This window comes from Scyliorhinus canicula, chromosome 17 (assembly GCF_902713615.1).
Source record: "Scyliorhinus canicula chromosome 17, sScyCan1.1, whole genome shotgun sequence".
Lineage (NCBI taxonomy): Eukaryota > Metazoa > Chordata > Chondrichthyes > Carcharhiniformes > Scyliorhinidae > Scyliorhinus > Scyliorhinus canicula.
This window is the reverse complement of record NC_052162.1, coordinates 18,451,663-18,471,558: the sequence shown is the minus strand read 5'-3', so window position 1 is coordinate 18,471,558 and position 19,896 is coordinate 18,451,663. Positions and strand designations below refer to the sequence as shown.

The following is a 19,896-nucleotide window of genomic DNA, read 5'->3' as shown; positions in this document are numbered from 1 at the left end:
ATCCAGCCCAACAATCTCCACTTGAAGTGTACTGGTGACATCAAGTTAATGGGGCAGAACCAAAAATGTACAGGTTCCTCTCTGATCACCTATCATCAGGGAAAACGGTAACCCAGTCTATGATTCATTTCACTCCCAAATGAATTAACTAGGAAACTCATTTGGTTCCCATCAATTTTGATGCCTTCAATCACATTCAAAAAAAACCAACACTGGAGCTTATATCAAACAGGTTTATTTAGCCATAGAATGAAAATTAATGTTTTCCTTAATTCTTTTGGACTCATTATTGAAAAATATACAATAAGGAAAATAATTCTTTAATCCATGATGGTTCAGTCAGGAAAATGTACATCAAGATCATACAAGGCCAAAATGTGCTAGTTTTGATTCCTAGCTTGCATAGAGTTAGCTGGGGTATTGACGTTCTAGTGAACTCGAGTGTCCCTGGTTTAGGGTGAGGAAAGAGCAACAATCACTATTCTTAGTCATCTCCACTGGGAGATGGAGAAGGGGTAGGAGCAACTGTCTCTCTCAAACAGCAAGAATGCCAAAGAGAAGCTAAGTGGGAGGAGAACTAAGTTACCAGTGTTGAATAGCCTCACACCTCTCACTATTAGGTCTCATATAAATGGATAGAATAAGCTCAGACAAAGTAGGGGCAGAGAACAACTCGAGCCCATGGAACCATCACAGCATGTAGGCCCATCTTTTAAAAGCATAGAAAATGTAAAGAAAACAACCAAAGATCTATATAGTTTCGCCCCTTTATACACCCAACATATAAACACTCAAGAAAGCCTAAAAGGTCACTTGATCCATTAACAGAATTTTGCTTTCGATGATGTCCTTTAGCCATTTTTCTCTGAATCTTGATTCACCTGGTCTTAAAAAAAAAAACATGCTTCTTAGTTTTATGCTATTAATGTAAAACTATATTTGTAGAAAAAAGTAATTTCACTTGTTAAAGTCATTGAGCAGTAAACTTAAGAAACTGGTGCTAGTAAAAACATTACTGTTGATATTATGAAATATAATTTGAAACTAATACAAACAAATGGTTTTCAAGCTATAAACCTTATTCTTTCTCGACACCATCCCAGCTTACACAAGTGATCTACAGTGTAAATACTTTCTTTCGATTGCTCACTCAAACTTGGTGATCGCAACATAATCCTTCAAAAATTTATGCTGCCAATTGGGCATTAACTGCCAATCTCCAACATGACACATATCCTAAAGTAAGAAAGTCCCCCCATAAACACCAAAAGCATAAGGAAAAGAAAGATACCCATTAGTGATTTCAGGATTTTAATGGATCTAGACTGCTCAGTGTTTTACTCTATTCCCAATGTCATTTGTGCGTTTGTTGGGATTTAAACTTCTACAGAACAGGGAGGATATGGTTTATGTTTAATGATTTAGACTTTACACAAGGGCTTGATTTGTTTTGCATAAAAATATAGATGATCTCAAATACACAGTGAAACATGGAGGAACGTTGGAGGTGCTAGATTATTTTACGTGTGAAGTGGTTTGTTGACTGACAGTGTCACATTGTGTAACCATGCAATCTCTCAGTACGGAAATTGGCTGGAACTGTAAAGTGGCCACAAACTGCTGGATTGTTGGTTCACTAATGTTCTTTAGGGACAGAAATCTGCTGTCTTTGCCCAGTCTGGCCGATATGTGATTCCAGCCCTACACTAATGTGTTTGATCCGTAACTTTAGGATGGCACGGTGGCAGAGGGGGAAGGCAGTGCCATAGTGGTATTATCACTGGACTAGTAATCCAGAGACCTAGGTAATGTTCTGGGGATTTTCATAGATAGAATTTACAATCCAGAAGGAGGTAATTCAGCCCATCGACTCTGCACCGGCCCTTGGAAAGAGCACCCTACTTAAGACCACGCCTCAACCCTATCCCTGTAACCCCACCTAACCTTCTGGGCACTAAGGGCAATTTAGCATAGCCAATCTACCTAACCTGCACATCTTTGGACCTCGGTTCGAATCCCACCAGAGCAGATGGCGCAATTTGAATTTAAAAACATTTTAAATCTAGAATTGAAAGACCATAAATGATGCCCATAAAACCATGATTAATTGTTATAAAAACCCATCTGGTTCACTTATGTGCTTTAGGAAAGGAAATCTGTCATCCTTACCTGATCTGACCTACTTGCGACTCCAGACCCGAGCAATAAATGCTGTCCTAGCCAGCAACACCCACATTCCATGAATGAATAAAAAAAGAAGTGGTTAACACTGCTGCCTCACAGTGCCAGGGACCCGGATTCAATTATGGCCTTGGGTGACTGTGTGGAGTATGTCTGTGTGGGTTTCCTCCTTGTGCTTCAGTTTCCTCCCACAGTCCAAAGATATGCAGTTAGGTGGATTGGCCATGATCAATGCATGGGATTACAGGGATAGGGAGGAGGAGTGTGCCTAGGTAGAGTGCTCTTTTGGAGGGTCAGTGCAGTCATAGGCCGAATGGATGCCTTCTACACTGGATTCTATGCTTCACTTTGAAGTGGCACAGCGCAAGACACAAAGTTGTATCAAAACCACCCTTCATGAGAAGGCTCACAACCACCTCAATACAACAGGAGTTGGTCAATAAATGCCAACGATTTCCACAACACCTTGCCAATGATGCCACATCAAGACCAAACATAAACACCCAAACAATTGCTGTAATTTCTAAATAAACTATTTACCTGTGCAGAAGTCTGTTTGATTCAAAAAAGTAGTAAACTTCAACTGGAAAAATCTAAAAACATTAAAGAGAGGTTTTTACTCATTGAAATAATTGATAAGAGGTCCGCTTCAAAGTAACATTCATTATATTATGGATTAATGCTTTTACACGCTTGTCACTGGTTTAGTTTAATCCTTCAGGTCAGTGCATCAGATATTCAAAGACGGAAACTTGTAAAATCTCAGGTTATGCTGAGCATTGTGTAGCCACCTAAGATGGACACTGGGCTACAAAATGGAGAACTGCTAAGGCTGCAAGGAAAAACAGTCTTAGCAAGGACAAGCAGTTTGCAGAAGACTAATTAGCATTCTGCACGTACAGAAACCAGTTTTTGGCCAGGTGCAGAGTTTCAGCCAAAGGTGTAAATGGCAACAAGATCTACATAGTAATGAGGTGATCCAGATCCAGACCCCGCACAATAGAAACATTTAAGTATCAATGGATACTTTTGAGTAAACGCCCAGACAGAGTGGCACCACAGTATCAAACACAAAGAACCATAGGGACCGCCCTACCCATCGAGGAACGACCCTCAGATTGGGGGGTTTGGAAGATATCAATTGGGAAAGGCCCAATCGATACATGGCAGGTAAAAGGACCGCCCCGAAGGGGCACGGACTTCGGGGACCTATAAGAATAGACCCCGCACATGGTTCGGTCTGTTTTGCTCCGGCTCTGACTGCTTTTGCTCCGGCTCTGCTTTGCTGCTACATCGCATCCTGACTCCAGTTCCATCACCAGCCGTTGAGCCACCAGCCATCGAACTGCAAGTGCCAATACAACGATCGCTACGTGATCCAGACCTTGCTAGATCCTGACAACTTTAAGTACCTGAGAGTTGCAGAGCAAGAACGGGACGAAGGCCTTGCTCCCTGACCTTGCCTGTTCCTGTCTAGCTAAGTATTTTAGTTGTTTAGTATTAGAAGTAAGTTAGTCTCTTTAGCGTATGCATGTGTGTTTATTATTTTTGTCATAATAAATATCAATCGTTTGGACTTACTAATCGGTGTACAGATTTATTACTTTGAACCTGACCTTGATATACTTGTGAGGTGTCTAAATACGGCACCTGGCGACTCCTGAGCACAATTACATACACAGAGCCATAGTAGTGTTAAGCACACGGCCTTTAAACGGAGGCGTGTTAATACACTCCAGTAAAACGAGCAACATTTAGTGGCGACATCCTGACGGGACGCGGTTACAAGTGGCACCCCCACTCCGTCGAGGACCCAGAAATTTGAATTAGAAATCTGAGTAAAGAAAAAAAAAAATCAACAAGTAATCAAGGTGTTCAAACGAATAAACGTAATTCGGAAGTGTGTTTTGTGCATGCGTACTAACAGGGTTGTAAGGAAAACCTGAGAGCTTTTGTTGCGACGAACTGTCGGGAGTTTTGTGAGCGGAACATAGCGTAAGCCTTACCCGTCTTGTAAAACATAACCTCAACACCCCCGTTCCAAATTTAAGAGAAAGAGAAAATGGCCATGCAGGCAATGGAACGCCTCATGAACCCAGAACGGTTTGTGGTCGCAGCGACCAGCAGTAGCCGAGTAGGTCAGTGTCCCGTGTGGAAGCTGGAACTCCGCATGTATCTGCAAGGAAAGGGATGGCCCCTTTGGAAAGAGTTCTGTATGAATGAGGAGACAGGTCCCGGAAGTATAGGACATACTTGGTGGGAGAACCTCTCTCAAATTCATAAGAAAAACCTTAGTAAATCACCCAAGCCGATGGCAATCGTGTCCTGTTTGGCACAGTTGCGAGGCACAGAGGAGGTCGTTCGGACGCTCCGAGCAGAATTAGAAGAACAAAATAGGATGAGCAAAGTGGATGTCAGGGACATCGAGAAAGAAAACATGGAACTTAGAGGGAAGCTGGCAGAGAAGGGTAGCGAGGTGGATGATGCCAAGAGGGCACATCAGTCATGTCTAGCCCATCTGAGCAGTTCCCAGACCCAGTACGAAAAGGCCTATCAGGACGTGCAACGTGCCGTCCTGATAAGAGAGGAATCAGAAAAACAGGTAGAGGCATTGCAGAGGCAATGCTCTGACCTTAAGGCAGCTTTAAGAGCACTCCATGCTGCCACCACAGAACAAAGACAAAGCACAGTGGATCATTCCAAGCGTAGGAAGCAGATTGCGGAGCTGCAATCTCTGCTTTCAGTGCAGAATGGGTTCTTTTGGAACACAGCTAGATGAGGAGAATGCCCCAGACTGGCAGGAATTAAGTGAGACAGCGCAGCGTTATGTTCAAGGAACATGTGCGCCAGCAGCGCAACAGAAAAGACGAGCACCCCAACCCCCCACAGATCAGATAGTTACCGTACCCATGAATCCAGTCACCACCCAAAGGAAAGCGACCACCGAAGGCGCACCCGATATCACTTACACCACCCCCTTAACTGTAACCCAACTCAGGGACGCGTGTGAGAAGATCACTCCGTTTCTCCCCACCGCAGACCTCCACCAATTTTTCGCGAAAGTGAAACAGCAGGCTACCATGTACGGCCTGGACAAGAGAGAGCAGGTTAAGCTCATGGTTCTGAGCTTAGACCAGTCTGTTGTAGCAGCCCTCCCCGACCTACAGAACGTTGGCGGAGGCACCCTAGAAGAAATGCACACCTCCATTTTAGATGCCATAGGGTATAACCGAGGTGACCCAGTTGAGGGACTAAACAAGTGCCGACAAAAGAAAATAGAGCATCCCACAGCATTTGCAGGAAGGCTGTGGATCCATTTTAACGCAGTTTTCGGCGATTTAAATAGAGCACATTTGAACCGTGAAAACATGGTTAAATGGACGCGCACCATAATTCCCCATGCCACAGATGCAGGACAGAGTGCTTGCAACAGTTATGACCCCTCAGAAGAGGCCCACAATGAGAAATGGGCCCTGAAAAGATTGTCCCGCGCTTGGGAGCAATCAGTTCAGGGCAAAGGCAAAGTAAAGTCCCCAGAGGAAGCTCAGGCTGCAGCGGACATTCAGGCAGTGAGAGCACACCAAAGCCCCGCATGGGTAAATGAAGGGAAGAACAGCCCTCCACAGAAGTCGCAGGAATGCTACAACTGTGGCCACTTAGGACATTGGGCTAAGGAATGCAATGCACCCCAAAGATCACAGAGAGGCCAGCAGACAGGCACTCTGAATAGAAACAAAGCAAAGCCGATTCATAGTATAGGGATACAGTCAGGACAGACCAATGTGGACGGAACGGACTGACGGTGTTCGGGCTCCCCCACTTGGGTCTGTGACACTCTTTGGGATCAATCCGGAAGACCGGTTAGTCACAGCTAAGGTTAGAGGGAAGCCCATAGAGTTACTTTGGGACACAGGAGGGTCCCGCACCACTATTAATTCCACCACCACGGCACAGGCAGACACGTGGCCGACCACCTCCACTATCACACTTAGCGGTTTCACAGGACACTCGCAGCAGGGACACATTACAGCACCCGTAGCAATCCAGCTAGGGAACATCTCTACGAAACACCCCGTCGTTTTAGTAAATCTTCCCCGGACAGCAGAACACATATTGGGAATAGACTTTATGAATGCCCATAGGCTGTCGTTCGACCCAGTAAACCAGTGTGTCTGGCGAATGGCAAGGTCAGACAGAGCACCCGCTACTCTCACAGTAGGAGAGTACGCAAATCGGATTAGCGCAGTAGGCGAATATTCTTTCGACCTGACTACACTACACACGGACAGACAAGTGAGAGCAGTTTTAAACAAACACAGGACAGCATTTGCCAGTCACCGGCACGACTGCAGCAGAATGACTGGACAAATTCACGTTACCGGACCTGACCCCCGACCACAGAAACAATACATATTTCCCCTAGAAGCAGAAGGAGAAATAGAGAAAGTAATAGGTAGTTTATTGGAGCAAGGGGTACTTAGAACAGTAGCCTCGACCAATAATGCTCCAATTTGGCCAGTGAGAAAGCCCGACGGATCATGGCGTCTGACCATTGATTATCGGGAGCTCAATAAAGTTACCCCAGCAATAGCCCCCACGGTAGCAACAAGTCCCGAGACCATGCTCAAACAGGGACTCCACTCCAAATATTTCACGGTATTGGACATTAGCAATGGCTTCTGGTCAATCCCATTGGCAAAGGCGTGCCAGTACAAATTTGCCTTCACATTCAAAGCACAGCAGTATACGTGGACATGCCTCCCACAAGGATTCCACAATTCCCCCTCCATTTTCCACCAACAGCTGGCGAATGGTTTAGAAAAATTTTCCCGCCCCGAATGTCTGGTTCAGTATGTGGACGACCTATTACTGCAGACAGACACAAAGGCAGAGCACATTACGCTTCTGGCCGAGCTCCTGGAACTTTTAACCTCGATTGGATGTAAAGTTAACCCCAGAAAGGCCCAGATATTGGAAAATAAAGTGATGTATTTGGGTACAGTCATCACCCACGGCAAACGCGAGATCGAATCCAAAAGGATTGATTCGATTGTCAAATTGCCCCTTCCCCAGAATGTTTCAGCCCTCCGGTCGTTCTTAGGACAGGTTGGGTACTGTCAGAACCATATCGATGGATTTGCGACAAAGGCAGCCCCACTCTCCGACCTCCTTAAGAAAGGAGCACCTTGGGAATGGCTTCCGCAGCATACAGAGGCTGTGGAAGAGTTAAAGAAAGCCCTTAGCGCAGCACCCGCGCTACAAGTCCCAGACCAACTCTCCCCCTATGCAATAGAGGTAGCGAGCACAGATCTGACCCTCTCGGCCGTGTTACTTCAGGAACGGCACGAGCAGCTAAGGCCCGTGGCTTATGCCTCCCGACTTTTAGACGCAGTAGAACAAGGATTCTCAGCCTGCGAGAGGCACCTCCTAGCAGTTTTCTGGGCAGTTCAATACTTCTCCTACATTACCGGACTCAACCCCATCACCATTTTGACCGAACACACCCCCACACAGTTACTCCTAGACGGTCAACTGAAGGACGGTTCAGTTAGCCAGATTAGGGCAGCTAGGTGGACACTACTTTTACAGGGACGCGACATTACGGTTAAACGGACCAAGACACACACATTTTTAGCCGACAACCTCCAATATCCAGGACAGCCCCATGAATGTGAAATGGTAGCATCCCTACACAACACAGGACCCTTCATAGCGAAGACACCCCCCAGGAAGATAGGGAACCCAAGACAAAGCCCCCAACACACAGACACGTGGGGCCCACTGAAGATATACGTGGACGGTTCATCCACGGTTTTAGATGGTGAGCGTATCACTGGATGCGGCATCTATGTCGAGGACGCGCAGGGTCGCACACTCGAGGAAATAGCACTAAAATTGCCAGGTCACTTAGGCGCGCAGGCAGCAGAGCTCGCGGCCATAGCTTACATAGTGGACCACCCCGATTCTTTCCCCAGCCCGGCAGACATATATTTGGACAGTCTATATGTCTGCAACAGCGTAACGGATTTTCTACCCCTGTGGAGGACACGAGGTTTTGTCTCCGCAGACGGGAAACCCCTTCCATCAGCCCCTTTACTCCGCCACATCCTAGACAAAGCGAAGGATAGGACCTTTGGAATTATCAAAATTAGAAGCCACCATAGGTCATCCCCCCCTGGAAATGTAAAAGCCGACGCGCTGGCAAAAGCAGGTTCCAGGCGAGGACACTTTTGGACACCCCCAGCTAGCGCACCAGCTAGCGCCCCTGTGAGTGCAGTTCAAGTCTCACAGACTGACATTAAAGATTTAGCCGAGGCACAGAAGCAGGATGAGGATCTCAGGGAGATTTTTAAAGGCAATTTTGTGCCCCAGTATGATAAGTTTAGACACGCTCTGACCACACATGAGGGTGTGATCATCAAGGACCAGCTTTATGTGTTCCCGCAGCAGGACAGAAACCAAATGATTTCCTTGTTCCATGACAACCATGGACATCAAGGGATCGACCTGACCACGAGGCACCTCAGGCAGCTCTGTTGGTAGCCTAATTTAAGGACCGATGTAACCCATTACATTGAGAATTGCCTTATTTGCGCCCAGAATAACCCGGAGAGGTATTCCAAAAAGGCACAGCTTCGGCATACTCGACCAGTTAATGGCCCCTGGACAAACCTCCAGATCGACTTTATAGGACCATTGCCCCCCTTGTAGGAATGGCTATAAATACGTGCTGGTTGTAATTAATACCGTTACCAAATGGGTAGAGGCATTCCCCTCAAGAACAAATACAGCTAAGACAGCTGCAAAGATCCTGACCCACCACATCTTCACGAGATGGGGTTTACCCAGAAGTATAGATTCGGACCAGGGATCTCACTTCACAGGACGTGTCATGAAGAACGTCCTGACCATATTCGGCATTAAACAAAATTTTCACATTGCGTATCACCCACAGTCCAGCGGGATTGTAGAGCGCATGAATCGGACCCTAAAATCGACCCTTAGAAAAATGGTTCAGGAAAACAATTCTACATGGGATTCAGTGCTCCCATTTGCACTATTGTTTATCCGAAACACGGTTTCAACATCTACAGGATTCACCCCACACACACTCATGACCGGACGCCCTATGAAAGGTACAGAATTCCTCTTAGGACTGGACATGACTAGCCCTGAAGTGACGGCCCTCATGCATGAGAAAGCAGTTAAAGACCTAGTTGACACTGTGAGGTCTGCACAGATCGCAGCCGCAGTTCAACTGGGAAAACGACGCAAACAAAGCACAGCCTGCTTTAATAAGAACGTACACCCCACAGAATTTCAGGTTGGGCAACAGGTAATGCTATCTGTGTATAACCCCAGCAGTTTTTTGGCACCAAAATTTTCAGGCCCGTATTCAATTTCGGATAAAATTAGCCCCTCGGTTTACAGGATAAAATACCCCAATGGAAAGACTGCGTGGTTCCATATTAACCAACTGAAGGCATATGGAACACAGTCTAACCATGCACACCATGTCCTGCTAGACGCAGCAGAACATCTCGCCCCGCCCACTAGAGACACGTTCCCACCATCCCCCTCACAGACCAGTTCATCATCGGACTCGCCCACGACTCCGCCCACTGACCACAACAGACCACGCCCCGAAACGCCCACAAGCTGCCACAGCAGAGACAGCGATACTGACACTGACTTTGAGGACAGCCACAGCACACAACCCTACAGCCCACACTGTAGCGACTACGACCCCGACTCCAGTGACCCCATGGAAGTCACCTATATTAAATACCCAGACCCACCACCCGACCCCGACTACCCCGACAATGCCCATTCAGGTTTAGACCCAACACTTTGGCACAGGGACAATTCATACAGACTTGTCCGTAACGATGAAAGTGACCCCCGGTCACATAATTCCAAAATTGCATGCCTGATCCACACAAGGGTGTGGGATCCGGGAGAGCAGTACGACAGGGTGTGGGATCCGGGAGAGCAGGACGACACGGTGTCTGAATCCCGATACGGCAACCCCTTTGTGACCCTGTTCACAGAGACAGAGGAAAAGTGAGGTGTCCAGATGATGTAAAATAGGAACCGCTTGAGGGAAGCGATATCCTTTCTGATGGAACCTGCACGTATGTTTTGTTTGTAAGTTTATGTTTGTGTGTCTTTAATGTTAATGGTTCAGTTGGAGGTTGGCCACTTTCTTTTCAGCTGAAAAGATTGTGACCACCTTGCACGCACTTTAGCTTGTCCGCAGAAACCTTTGAGAACTTCAGTTCCCAATCCAATGGTTTGATTGGAGATCTTTTCAGCTGTAAGGCTTGTGACCGCCTTACACGCACACTAGTTTATCTGCAGAAACCTCTGAGAACTTCAGTTGTATCCTCTGGTGAACCGACACGGTTCACGACTTGTTCCCTGTTTTTAGATGTTGGAGCATCTTGGCTCCTCCCTTGTTTTTTAGGTGCCCCTCTATTCTGCGAATAGAGGCTGCAAACCCATGGTTAACACATTCTTGCCCGTTCATTCCAGGTTACTCAGGCAGTGGAGAAACGGCACTGAGGACCCGCCCTGTCTGAGAACCCACTTTGGTCAGCCAAGCTCGGGTACGGCACAGCAGGCCTTACCCGGGGATCCCATTCAAATCTTACCCGTAGCGGCCCATACGCAACCCATTCGACCTTTTTGTTCCAAACTTTAGTTTCATTTTTCGTTAGGTAGCCCTTCGGCCGCCATCCCACATGCTATTTACATCCAGGAACATTCGGATGGTAAATTGGCAAAGCCTGCGAGACGGCTCGCAGGAGGAAAGTTGTTAGGTGTTCTGCTAATTCGCATTTGAAAAAAAAAATGAGGGGAGTCACAGGGTGTGACTTGGCCAGTCATTTAATGGGTCAATTGGAATGAAAGGACAGATACACTAACAAGTACGGATATTAAACTGTGTATTGACAGATACTGTGCTTGATCCCATAGCTTTTGAAGGACGAAAGAGGGTTCACGGCAAGGATCGGCCATACAGAAGGAAGAGGACAAAGAGAACGAAGAGAAGACCATGATGGAAGCCTACCTATTACTGTTAAATGTTGTATTTGTATATGTGGAAGCAAGTCACATTTCCCCCACAACCCCCGCCGTTAATGTTTCCCTCACACCAACTCCCCCGTGCTCAGCTCTGATCAGCGAAGTTCAGACCTGGTGCACAAAATTTATGGCACGGTATTCAATGTCGTACGTGATTGAATCACTGCTGGTGATTGCAATCCTCTGCATAATTGTACAGACCCTCAGGTTGAGGAAATGGAGAAGGAGAGCCTCCCGTTCCTGCCCCTCAACCATTTACGGAGTTCAATCCCCTATTTTCGGTTTTCACCAATCTTTATTAACATATTGCTTTATTCATTGAGGGGCTGGGGGAGCCCCTCAATGAATAAAGCAATATGTTAATAAAGATACCAATGTATTATATTGTTCTGAACTCGACCGCCGAGTCAGAAAGTGATATGTAATGTGGTGTGAATGGATAAGGTTTTTAGACTGTAATAAAATGTTTAAAGATAAGGATAGTAGTTGTGATAGGTAGAGGTTCCCGGTTATTGGTAATGCATGTCCCCTTTGACATAGCGCCAAGTAGAAATGTCAGATAAAATTTTTTTTGCCATAGTTAAAGACAGCGTAGACGCCCAGGAACTCGCTAAGGTCAGGGAACCCAAAGAGGGCACCCAAAGGCGCTCGAAGAAACGTGCATAGGTGATCCTTCACAATTTCTTGTGAGGATCACAAGGAGGGAATGTAGCCACCTAAGATGGACACTGGGCTACAAAATGGAGAACTGCTAAGGCTGCAGGGAAAAACAGTCTTAGCAAGGACAAGCAATTTGCAGAAGACTAATTAGCATTCTGCACGTACAGAAACCAGTTTTTGGCCAGGTGCAGAGTTTCAGCCAAAGGTGTAAATGGCAACAAGATCTACATAGTAATGAGGTGATCCAGATCCAGACCCCGCACAATAGAAACATTTAAGTATCAATGGATACTTTTGAGTAAACGCCCAGACAGAGTGGCACCACAGTATCCAACACAAAGAACCATAGGGACCGCCCCACCCATCGAGGAACGACCCTCAGATTGGGGGGTTTGGAAGATATCGATTGGGAAAGGCCCAATCGATACATGGCAGGTAAAAGGACCGCCCCGAAGGGGCACGGACTTTGGGGACCTATAAGAATAGACCCCGCACATGGTTCTGTTTGTTTTGCTCCAGCTCTCTGCTGCTTTTGCTCCGGCTCTGCTTTGCTGCTACATCGCATCCTGACTCCAGTTCCATCACCAGCCGTTGAGCCATCAGCCATTGAACTGTAAGTGCCAATACAACGATCGCTACGTGATCCAGACCTTGCTAGATCCTGACAACTTTAAGTACCTGAGAGTTGCAGAGCAAGAACGGGATGAAGGCCTTGCTCCCTGACCATGCCTGTTCCTGTCTAGCTAAGTATTTTAGTTGTTTAGTATTAGAAGTAAGTTAGTCTCTTTAGCGTATGCATGTGTGTTTATTATTTTTGTCATAATAAATATCAATCGTTTGGACTTACTAATCGGTGTACAGATTTATTACTTTGAACCTGACCTTGATATACTTGTGAGGTGTCTAAATACGGCACCTGGCGACTCCTGAGCACAATTACATACACAGAGCCATAGTAGTATTAAGCACACGGCCTTTAAACGGAGGTGTGTTAATACACTCCAGTAAAACGAGCGACAATTGCTACTGATGAGTTGTGTTGGGTCCACTGAGCATTGAGCTGGAGCTAAGGGTCAGAAGAACATGGAACATTTCTCACATTTTTCTGAAGGTCCAGAGGAAAACCCCAACCTCAGTCATGGTCAACCAATAGCAACCAGTGTTCCACTCACTGATCACAACGATTTATATCTCTAATCATTGGAAAAGGCTCCTGAGAACACAAGTTTCATCCCACAAACATTGATTCTTCAACTTTTGGCATTCCCCCATTTAAAGATGAAAACACTGGGTTACCAGTGTATTTTTTAAGCTATTACTAATGCCTGGAAAAGTAACTTGAAAGGATTAAAGTCTCCAATGGTTTAATGTATGAAGGCAATGAGCCCTGATTTGCATTGAATTCACATTAGCCTCTTTAGTGCACACAATCTTCTTCAATCCTCTTCTCACACCCTATCCTACAAAGAAACATAATAATTTGGTCTTAAGATCCCAGTGTCCGCCTTCTAGTTGCTGGCCTCAGTTGTCCCTGCGTAAACCTTATTGTGCTAACCACATACAGCTTGAAAGTTAATCAGATATAAAGCTGTAGATTTCATTCACTCACAGGTGGTCTAACTTTAGAGATTTCAATGATGAAGTAAGTAGAGGCTGTTGCTCGTGGTATGGGCTTCCTCCGAGTTGGTATACTCCAGCGTACACGATAGTGATGATGAATATGGTATTCCAACTCCTCCTCTTGCAGGTAATCCAGGCAATGAAGCCAGCAATTGGAAAACTCCCATGTCTGTTTGGAGTACAGCACGATTCTTATGAATAAAATTTCAATGAATTTACTGTCAGGAAATGAAATGCAAGAGGTTTTAAAATGTTTACCCCACCCACTATTGCCTCCCACCTCAATTTTGTATGTCCCAAAGCTGCTCACTCATGTTGGGGTACATTTCCACAAGAATCAAAAATGATCCAGTAAAGTATCTGCGTGATTATTCTACGTGTGTGATCTTAAACAGCCGCTGTCAGCAGCGTCTTCAAAGACAGAAGGCATTGCGGTCAAGTCTAATTGTGTCCTATATCTACCAATGACCACACACAAACGCTTTATAGAACTTGGCCCTCATACAACATTATTCCTTGGTTAGCCTTGGGATACCATAGGTGACTGCACTATTCCCCTCCCCCGCCCCGATGCTATCACTGCACTTCTTTCTAAATAAACCCTGATGTCAAATTATTGGAGTATCAGCATAATCATATGTAGGAATTAAAAATGCACAAACAATTTTTGCATAACAGTATGTCGCATCATGTCCTCACCATAAATAGCACTTTTTATTTCTGTTCTGAACACATTAGCCCAGAGTTTATAAAAGTAACAAGTTAAAATTGCCAGCATTCACCATCCTTACTTCTCTGAAATCGAAAGTAACTTCTTACAGTCTACATATGCAGTCAAACATGGAAATCCAGAAGTTGGCAGTAATTCTTTGTTTCTCCAGAGGATGCATTGCTGAGGCACGCCCAGACTGCAACCAATGAGAAGCCTCACGGCGCCGAGGACCTGGGTTCAATCCTGGCCCCAGTCACTGTCCGTGCGGAGTTTGCACATTCTCCCGTGTCTGCATGAGCCTCACCACCACAACCCAAAAAGATGTGCAGGCCAGGTGGATTGCCCATGCTAAATTGCCCCTTAATTGAAAAAAAGAATTGGGTACTCTAAATTTATTATTTTATAGTAATTTTTTATTGTAATGGAAGTATTTGATATTCCAAAAATATTCTGTGAGATTTTCCTCTGGCGTGTTCTGAAGTGGCAGAGGGCTGCTCACCAGTGACCAGTGGCAGGATCTTCTGGTCCTGCCGTGAACGCATCCTTCATCGCTGGGAAACCTGTGGCGGAGGCTTTGGTCACACCGTAAAATGGCACCAGCATGAATGGTCAGAAAATCCCACCCATTATATTAGCTTTGGGTCATCTTTCGATTTGTGGGGGTGAACCCATGCAGACACGGGGAGAATGTGCAAACTCCACACGGACAGTGATCCAGGGCTGTGATCAAACCCGGGTCCTTAGCATTGTGAGGCAGCAGTGCTAACCGCTGCACCACCACACTGTCCCGCTATAAAGAAAATTATGCATGCTTCAAAATATGGTTTGAAAATGTGTTTATTATATTTAAGCTTCTATTTAATCCCTTGTGTGTGCCCCAATTATTTATTTTGCTTCCTATCAAATAATAATTAAAAGGTGAAGGATAATAAGTGCATTTTACTTTCTAGTTTGCTATCTGTGAGAATACTTCAGTATGATTGGTTGTTTACCCTGCTTGATGACAGCACTGTTGCTTAATGCCTGGAGACCCCTCCCCCCCCCTCCCCCTCCCCCCATATTGACCTGGCACCAAATTCAAAATAACATCAGGAAAAGGGAAATTTGTGCTACAGAGATCTCTAGATCTTTTTGACAAGCTCAGTCAGTGACGAGTGCCACCGTTTTGTCGCTGACTGTGAAATCAGGCCAAGTGACTCAGAGGGCAGTTAAACGTCAACCACATTGTTACCTGGAGTCACATGTCGGCCAGACCCAGGTAAGGTTGGCAGATTTTCTTTCCCAAAAGACTTTAGTGAACCGGATGTTTTTTTTATAACAATCACTGATAAGTGTCATGGTCACCATCAACTAGCTATATTCCATATTTATTAATTGAATTTAAGTTTCACCAGCTGCCATGGTGAGATTTGAGTCCATGTCACCAGAACCTGGGGCTATTGATTGATTAGCCTCAATGCTACCACTGTGCCACCATCTCCTCTTAATTAGGCTACCACCTGCTCACTCATATTGAGGCTTAATTTTAAGGTGTGCATTATCCTCTTCCAAAAATCCCCATTAGAGAGTCATGGAGTTTTACAGCACAAAAAGAGGCCTTTTGTCAATCATGTCTGCACCGGCCATCAATCACCTATCATTCACTATTATGTGGCAGCTCTGCCAACTTCTGTGGCCGCAAATAGTTACCCTGCATAAACATTTATCTCTCTTTGTCAATCACATCCACTTGTTTATTCAGTGATGGCCTTTAGCACCTAATCAAAGTTTCCAAATTTCCTTCACAGTAACGTTACTTAATTCAAGGCTTTTATAAGGAAAGCAGTCTCTGATTTAGTACTATGTTTGCCTGCCTATTTTAGTATTCTTGTGAATACTAAAGTTAGTCATCATTTAAAAAAAATAAATTGAGAGTACCCAATTCTTTTTTCCAATTAAGGGGCAATTTAGCATGCCCAATTCACCTACCCTGCACATCTTTGGGTTGTGGGGGTGAAACCCACACAGAGAATGTGCAAACTGCACACGGACAGTGACCCAGGGCAAGGATCGAACCCGGGTCCTCATCGCAGTGAGGCAGCACTGCGCCACTGTTCCGCCTGTAAGTTAGTCAATTATATTAATTAAATAGCATTGTTTTTTGAAGAGTTGTTAGGAAAGCTATACAGTTTTATAACTATCCTTTCAGACACTTACGTAAAACTTGATAAAACTTTTACTATCATGTTCTACTATATTAACATGTCCATCCATCACTCTCTCCAGAGCACCAGAACAAGTTAACGGTATGATGGCATTTAGGGTTAAACTCATTATTATCCATGTGGCAAATTTCCCATGTTGGTAATGTTGTCCTGAACAGGTGGGGAAATAAACATGTTTCTTTCCCATGACACACATTTGAGAAGCTGAGCACAGAATGAGAAAGGCTGAGGGATCCCTATCCATTGTCTGCTGTGGAATAGTTTCTGGTGCGAAGGAAACTGAAAAAGGAGGCAAATATAGACAAAATAAAGGAACAAAATATTCACTGAACAAAACAGTTCTGCAGATCATTCATTGTCTACATGCAAAACTTACAGAAATATATTCTTCTATTTGTTTTGCCCCACTGGCAACTGTGAAGTCCTTGCATGCAATCCATTGAATGTTACCGATTTGATAACCACCTTCATCTTTCAAAAGAAAAAAAATGCAAATGATATAAGAGTTACAGAATTGCTTGAAGGCACTAGTGACACAAAATTTAATATATAAACTTCATATTTAAGTTAATATATGAAAATAACATCTGAATTTATTTTTACAGCTTATCATATCAGAGCAATACTACATACAACAGCAATGGGGCAGCACGGCGACACAGTGGTTAGCACTGCTGCTTCGTAGGGCCAGGGACCCAGGTTCGATTCTGACCTCGGGTGACTGGGTGTGGAGTTTGCACGTTCTTCCCGCGTCTGTGTGGGTTTCCTCCAGGTGCTCCGGCTTCCTCCCACAGTCGAAAGATGTGCAGGTTAAGTGGATTGGCCATGCTAGATTGCCTCTTCGTGTCCTAAGGTTAGGTGGGGATACAGGGCTAAAGTAGGGATTGGGCCTAGGTAGGGTGCTCTTTCGAAGGGTCAGCACAGACTCGATGGGCAGAATGGTCTTCTTCTGCGCTGTAGGGATTCTATGATTCTAAGATGAATGACCACTTCATTATTACAAATGTTATTATTTGGTTCTAAAGTGCTTTGAGATGGTCAGTGATTGTGAAAAGTGCTATACAAATGAAAGTATTTCTCTTTTCTTCATTAATATTGAAAGTATAAACCATCATGTTGGAATTAAGTGGAAAATGCACTATGCAATAAAAATCTAAATATTTGGCTATCTGAACTCCAGTGGTCAAACTTCTATTGCTTAATCAGCATTTTAAAAAGACTAGAGTCTAGTGTGCATCTGTAAGGTGTCACACCTCAAAACAAATATTGCAGGAGACTCAAATTTAAAAAATACAATAGAAACAATTATGTGAAAAAATAGATCTTTTTACTAAGACCTCATTCAAAATCAATGACGATAATAAAGAATCAAAGGCTATTGGCAACTCCCACCAAAGCAATGAGATAACTCAAATATTTTCATTTCTAGTTTCTTTAAAAGCTGACTTCATCAGTCTCCAACCCCGAGACCAAAAGGGCGCCCTCATCACCAAAGCGATGTTCAGGGCAGATAACTGCTGGACAGACCACCATCTCATCCTGTCCTCTATGTCCATCAAATTCCACGAGAAGCAGCACAAGTCGAATAAACAATTCCGAAAAAAAATTAATGTTGAGCAGCTTCAAGAGCCGAGCATGCTAGTGAATGTCCAACAATGTTCATTCTAATGGAATGGAGGAAAACTGGAAAGAGCTGAAGACAGTCATCATCTCAAACTGTGAACAAAGCATTGGCTACAAGACCAGCAAATACCAAGCCTGGTTTGACCAGAATGACCACACTATCCAAGACTTGATCGACAAGAAGAGGAAAATTCTCCATGCCTGGTAAAACAACACAGCCAACAAGGCGAAGAGGAGAGCTCATCAATCGGCAAAGGTGGAGCTACAAAGGCAATATATCTTCAGCGCCACGAAGGCAATATACAAACCCAATACCCAGGCCTCAAACCAGTGCAGAGTAAGGACGGGACCTTCTTGAGAGACAGAGAAAACATCAGCCTCCGATGGAGAGGACATTTCAAAGAACTCCTAAACTGTAATGCAATCATAGATGAGGACCTGTTTGAGAAAATTGTTCTCTCTCAAGGACCTGGGATAGACTTTCATCATCTTTATTTGCTTAGCTAGATCTTAATGTGATCATTTTCAGGACCCAGTATACGTGGATGTTTTGGCCAAGGAATTTTTGGGTCCCACCAAGGTCAAGAACGGAGGAGAACAGGGTCCTAAATTGCCGGTGCTGACCAGCATACCCGTTTCCTGATCCTGTTCAGGGACCTGACAGGACTAAGCACCTCCACATAGCAAACAGCCAATTAGCTTTATGAGGAGGACAGTTTTTCAAACTGATGGTTGGGGGAGGACAGGTTAACTGCCTGGAGGCAAGTGTTGTACTGGTGGAAAGGTGCAAAGGTGAGAGAGAGTAACAATTTTATTGTGGACTAGGACATCAAAGGCACAGCTCAAGATGCAGTTGAATAAACCAATAGTTGCAGACATGATGTGGTGAATAAGGGACAAAGTCTAGGGGCTGGATTCTCCGCACGCCAATTCTGAAACCATGGCCGCGCCGGGCCGGAGAATCCATTTCCACATACGGAATCGGGACCGGCGCTGGTTCTCCAATTCTCCCGGCTCCTACCTGTGGCCGTTGCTGGAGGCCCGCCTCGCCATTCGCCGACTAGCCGAGGTCCCGATTGCGTGGATCTAATGTGGTCCTGCTGGTCAGGATATTAGCGTGACGGCTGCGGACTTAGTCCACGGCCACTATGGTCGGGGTGGGCCATTTGGAGGGCAGGGGAGGCCTTATATGGGCTACTTTAAGGGCGGGCAGTCTGGGTCGGGCGTGCGGCCAATCGGGGGCACTATTTGGAGGGTCCAGCTCTGCGGGTACCAGTTCACCATGGAGCAGGGCATGGCCACTGGAAGCCGCCGCCTCGGAAGCGCAGGGATCTGTATCTGCAGCTAAAGCTGCGAGCTGCCCAAAGGTTCATTGCTAGCACCCTGCACGGCTGTGAATATGTGGCCCTTTCATGCCCTTTTTTAGTTGTGAAAGACAGTTTTTACAGCGTGGGAACATAGTCCCAAAAGCGGAGAATACAACCCAAGATCTTGGGATTGTGAAAGTGCTGTTGTGAGTGATTTGAAGTAGGGTTCGGGTGTGGAATGGGAGTGCGGACGGACCAGAGAGGGGGTCAGTACAGTAGAGTGGGAGGTGGGGGGGTGGACTGGGAGCAATGGGAGCAGTCTGGGAGTGTGGGGGAGGGGGGTCACTCTGGGAGGAGGAGTCAGTCCAGTCCAGGGCAGCACAGTAGCATTGTGGATAGCACAATCGCTTCACAGCTCCAGGGTCCCAGGTTCGATTCCGGCTTGGGTCACTGTCTGTGCACAGTCTGCAGATCCTCCCTGTGTGTGCGTGGGTTTCCTCCG

General features: G+C 45.5%; 1 protein-coding gene across 3 annotated transcripts in view; it reads right to left on the bottom strand.

The window, feature by feature from the left end:
* Window positions 1-219: 219 nt before the first annotated feature.
* The window catches only part of akap14 (A-kinase anchoring protein 14), a 65,482-nt gene continuing 45,805 nt past the window's right edge, over window positions 220-19,896 (bottom strand). For 2 of the 3 annotated variants that reach the window (XM_038776257.1, XM_038776255.1), the window contains exons 3-6: window positions 16,841-16,935; window positions 13,538-13,717; window positions 2,722-2,774; window positions 220-886 (exon numbers count right to left, since the gene is read on the bottom strand). In XM_038776257.1, coding sequence (XP_038632185.1) covers window positions 802-886; window positions 2,722-2,774; window positions 13,538-13,717; window positions 16,841-16,935 — 413 coding nt within the window. In that variant the 3' untranslated portion in view covers window positions 220-801. The remainder of the gene's footprint in view (window positions 887-2,721; window positions 2,775-13,537; window positions 13,718-16,840; window positions 16,936-19,896) is intronic. The other variant, XM_038776258.1, reaches the window with a different exon arrangement.